At 55.6% G+C, this 4,888-nt stretch overlaps 1 protein-coding gene across 1 annotated transcript in view; it reads left to right on the top strand.

Annotated features, from left to right (window-relative positions):
• The window catches only part of LOC106899534 (RAC-beta serine/threonine-protein kinase-like), a gene marked incomplete at its 5' end in the record, with an annotated part of 7,333 nt that extends 2,812 nt beyond the window's left edge, over positions 1-4,521 (top strand). Inside the window, 5 exons of the mRNA XM_014961409.1 lie at positions 379-579; positions 2,876-3,090; positions 3,204-3,291; positions 3,388-3,490; positions 4,282-4,521. Of these exons, the coding sequence (XP_014816895.1) occupies positions 379-579; positions 2,876-3,090; positions 3,204-3,291; positions 3,388-3,490; positions 4,282-4,361 (687 nt within the window). The remainder of the gene's footprint in view (positions 1-378; positions 580-2,875; positions 3,091-3,203; positions 3,292-3,387; positions 3,491-4,281) is intronic.
• Positions 4,522-4,888: the final 367 nt, after the last annotated feature.

Here is a 4,888-nt window from a genome sequence, read left to right as displayed (position 1 = left end):
TTGGCGGAAGGGGCTTTTCGGTAACCAAAACCCCACAAAAAAAAAAAAAAAAAAAAAAAAAAAAAAAAAAAAAAAAAACAAAAAACCCCCCCAAAAAACCCAAAAACCCCCAAAAAACCACCCCGAGGAGCCTGGCAATAGTTTCGCTCCCGTTGACGTTGACGCAAAAGTTGGGTTTTTCCCCCAAAATCGAGTCATTTCCCCTCTGGTGGAGGCAGGAGGGAGGGAGCTGCCCCCCGGGGAGGTGGCACCTTCGTGGTGACACCACCCCATGGACCTCCTTGTCCCCAAAAATCCATCCCCTTCCCCCCATTCCACCTTTTTTCCCAATTTCCTCCTTTTTTTTGATTTTTGGGTCGTTTTCCTTCTTTTTACCAGCTGGAGAACCTCATGTTGGACAAGGACGGGCACATCAAGATCACGGACTTCGGGCTCTGCAAGGAGGGCATCTCGGATGGGGCCACCATGAAGACCTTCTGCGGGACCCCCAGACAGTTCCAGAAGAAGCAGCTACACTCGGGGCAGATGCTTGGGCTGAGCTTGAAAGCAGCCTATAGACAACTTTATGGGCACCTGCTAGTATCTAAGGGGATTTCTGGCAGCAAATGACCCCTGGTTCCTCCTCTGGCAATGTGTCTCTGCTGGGGCACCAAACAGCCTGGTGTGCTCCTGCACTGGGTTGGTGGCAAAGGGTTTCATGGGGCCCAAATTCCAACTTTCGCCCCCAAATTCCTCGTTTTCAGGAAAACGGAGCTTTTTTGTTTCCATCTTTATTCCCCAAATCAGGATTGGGGCTGATTTGCCAGGAGTTGAGGGGGTGGTGGCATCTAGAGGGGGTTTCTCTTCTCCTTCCTACTCCTCTTGGCCACCCTCTTCTTCCTCCTCTTGGCCAACCGGTTCTTCTACTCTTGGCCACCTGCTTCTTCTACTCTTGGCCACCCACTTCCTCCTCCTCTTGGCCTCTTGGTTCTTCTACTCTTGGCCATCCCGTTCCTTCTACTCTTGGCCATCCCATTCTTCTTCCTCTTGGCCATCTGGTTCTTCTACTCTTGGCCACCTGGTTCTTCCTCTTGGCCACCCTCTTCTTCCTCCTCTTGGCCATCCTCTTCTTCCTAATCTTGGCCATCCCGTTCTTCTACTGTTGGCCACCTGTTTCTTCCTCCTCTTGGCCAACCGGTTCTTCTACTCTTGGCCACCTGGTTCTTCTACTCTTGGCCATCCCGTTCTTCCTCCTCTTGGCCATCTAGTTCTTCCTCCTCTTGGCCACCTGGTTCTTCCTCCTCTTGGCCTCTTGGTTCTTCTACTCTTGGCCATCCATTTCTTCCTCCTCTTGGCCATCCGCTTCCTCCTCTTGGCCATCCCATTCTTCTACTCTTGGCCACCTGGTTCTTCCTCTTGGCCACCCTCTTCTTCCTCCTCTTGGCCATCCTCTTCTTCCTAATCTTGGCCATCCCGTTCTTCTACTGTTGGACACCTGTTTCTTCCTCCTCTTGGCCAACCGGTTCTTCTACTCTTGGCCACCTGGTTCTTCTACTCTTGGCCATCCATTTCTTCCTCCTCTTGGCCCTCCGCTTCCTCCTCTTGGCCATCCCATTCTTCTACTCTTGGCCACCTGGTTCTTCCTCTTGGCCACCCTCTTCTTCCTCCTCTTGGCCACCCGGATCTTCTTCCTCTTGGCCACCTGGTTCTTCTACTCTTGGCCATCCCGTTCTTCTACTCTTGGCCATCCATTTCTTCCTCCTCTTGGCCCTCCGCTTCCTCCTCTTGGCCATCCCATTCTTCTACTCTTGGCCACCTGGTTCTTCCTCTTGGCCACCCTCTTCTTCCTCCTCTTGGCCACCCGGATCTTCTTCCTCTTGGCCACCTGGTTCTTCTACTGTTGGCCATCCAGTTCTTCCTACTCTTGGCCATCCAGTTCTTCTTCCTCTTGGCCATCCCGTTCTTCTTCCTCTTGGCCATCCAGTTCTTCCTACTCTTGGCCATCCAGTTCTTCTACTGTTGGCCATCCCGTTCTTCTACTCTTGGCCATCCAGTTCTTCCTACTCTTGGCCATCCAGTTCTTCTACTGTTGGCCACCTGCTTCTTCTACTCTTGGCCACCCTCTTCTTCCTAATCTTGGCCATCCGGTTCTTCTACTCTTGGCCACCCACTTCCTCCTCCTCTTGGCCACCTGGTTCTTCTACTCTTGGCCTCTTGGTTCTTCCTACTCTTTGCCACCCGGTTCTTCCTCCTCTTGGTCTCTTGGTTCTTCTACTCTTGGCCATCCCGTTCTTCCTCCTCTTGGCCACCTGGTTCTTCTACTCTTGGCCTCTTGGTTCTTCCTACTCTTTGCCACCCGGTTCTTCCTCCTCTTGGTCTCTTGGTTCTTCTACTCTTGGCCATCCCGTTCTTCCTCCTCGTGGCCATCCCATTCTTCCTCCTCTTGGCCTCTTGGTTCTTCTACTCTTGGCCATCCAGTTCTTCTACTCTTGGCCACCTGCTTCTTCTACTCTTGGCCTCTTGGTTCCTCCTCCTCTTGGCCACCTGCTTCTTCTACTCTTGGCCACCCTCTTCTTTCTACTCTTGGCCACCTGGTTCTTCTACTCTTGGCCACCCACTTCCTCCTCCTCTTGGCCACCTCCTTCCTCCTCCTCTTGGTTCTTCCTCCTCTTGGCCACCCGCTGCTTCCTCCTACTCTTGACCATCCAGTTCTACTGTTGGCCACCTGGTTCTTCCTACTCTTGGCCACCTGCTTCTTCTACTCTTGGCCTCTTGGTTCTTCTACTCTCGACCACCTGGTTCTTCTACTCTTGGCCACCTGCTTCTTCCGTTCTTCATCCTCACCAGCCACCATCCTCATGTGTTTCTTCTCCCCCCACCCTCTCCCCACCGCCAGGTCCTGGAGGACAACGACTACGGTCGGGCCGTGGACTGGTGGGGCCTGGGGGTGGTGATGTACGAGATGATGTGCGGCCGCCTCCCCTTCTACAACCAGGACCACGAGCGCCTCTTCGAGCTCATCCTCATGGAGGAGATCCGCTTCCCCCGCACCCTCAGCCCCGAGGCCAAGGCCCTCCTGGCCGGGCTGCTCAAGAAAGACCCCAAACAGAGGTGAGACATTGGGGGGTGTCCCCCCCTTTTTCTTGGGGTGGGCTTCAAGGTGGTGGTGACCCCATGGTTGACGTCCCCGTGGTTGATGATGTTCCTTCGTGTCCCCCCCCAAGGCTCGGAGGAGGCCCCAACGACGCCAAGGAGGTGATGGAGCATCGGTTCTTCGCCCCCATCAACTGGCAGGACGTGGTGCAGAAGAAGGTGGGGGGCGCTTTTTTTGAGGTGGGATTTGGGGGGTTCTTCAAGGGGTCGATGACCCATCTTCTCCACCCCCCAACTTCTTCTTCTCCCCACCAGCTCGTGCCCCCCTTCAAGCCCCAGGTGACCTCGGAGATCGACACCCGTTACTTCGACGACGAGTTCACGGCTCAGTCCATCACCATCACCCCCCCGGATCGATGTGAGTTTGGTGGCATCTCCCAAGGGTTTGGTGCCATCACCCAAGGGTTTGGTGCCATCACCCAAGGAGGTTGGTGGCATCACCCAAGGGTTTGGTGCCATCTCCCAACGTTGGTGCCATCTCCCAAGGTTGGTGCCATCTCCCAAGGGTTTGGTGCCATCACCCAATGTTGGTGGCATCACCCCAAGAGGGTTGGTGCCATCACCCAAGGGGTTTGGTGGAAGTTGGTGGCATCACCCAAAGGGGGGTTGGTGGAAGTTGGGGTCATCAACCCAAGGTTGGTGGCATCACCCAAGAGGGTTGGGGTCATCACCCAAGGGTTTGGTGCCATCTCCCAAGGGTTTGGTGCCATCACCCAAGGGTTTGGTGGCATCTCCCAAGGGTTTGGTGCCCCAAGAGGGTTGGGGTCATCAACCCAACATTGGTGCCATCACCCCATGGATGTTGGGGGCATCAACCCAAGGTTGGTGCCATCACCCAACGTTGGTGCCATCTCCCAAGGGTTGGTGCCATCACCCAAGAGGGTTGGTGCCATCACCCAAGGGTTTGGTGGCATCTCCCAAGGGTTGGTGCCATCACCCAAGAGGGTTGGTGCCATCACCCAAGGGTTTGGTGCCATCACCCAAGGGTTTGGTGGCATCTCCCAAGGGTTTGGTGCCATCACCATCCCCCTCCACGACCCAACCTCCTCCTCCTCGTTGCCTTTCGGGGCTGACGTGGTGGATCTCGGGTGGCTTGAAGAAGCTTCCACCATCTTCTTCCTCCCCCCTCACCCCACCCCCACCCCACAGATGACACCTTGGGCTCCTTGGAGAACGACCAACGCACCCATTTCCCCCAGTTCTCCTACTCCGCCAGCATCCGGGAGTGACGCCCCCCGCAGGACGACGATGGCAACGACGACGACGACGACGATGGTGATGATGATGATGATTTTGGGGGTTCCCTCACCACCAAAAGGGGTGGTTTTCTCCCCAAAAATTGGGGTGGGGGGGGACGGGACACATTTTGGAAGCCATAAACCACCCCCCCCTGAGGAGGCCCCAACGACGCCAAGGAGGTGATGGAGCATCGGTTCTTCGCCCCCATCAACTGGCAGGACGTGGTGCAGAAGAAGGTGGGGGGCGCTTTTTTTGAGGTGGGATTTGGGGGGTTCTTCAAGGGGTCGATGACCCAACTTCTCCACCCCCCCAACTTCTTCTTCTCCCCACCAGCTCGTGCCCCCCTTCAAGCCCCAGGTGACCTCGGAGATCGACACCCGTTACTTCGACGACGAGTTCACGGCTCAGTCCATCACCATCACCCAAGAGGGGTTGGTGGAAGTTGGTGGCATCTCCCAAGGGTTTGGTGCCATCACCCAAGAGGGTTTGGGTCATCAACCCAAGGTTGGTGCCATCA

This window comes from Calidris pugnax, unplaced genomic scaffold (assembly GCF_001431845.1).
Source record: "Calidris pugnax isolate Ruff unplaced genomic scaffold, ASM143184v1 scaffold740, whole genome shotgun sequence".
NCBI classification, from domain to species: Eukaryota; Metazoa; Chordata; class Aves; order Charadriiformes; family Scolopacidae; genus Calidris; species Calidris pugnax.
This window is presented reverse-complemented; position numbering and strand designations above follow the sequence as displayed.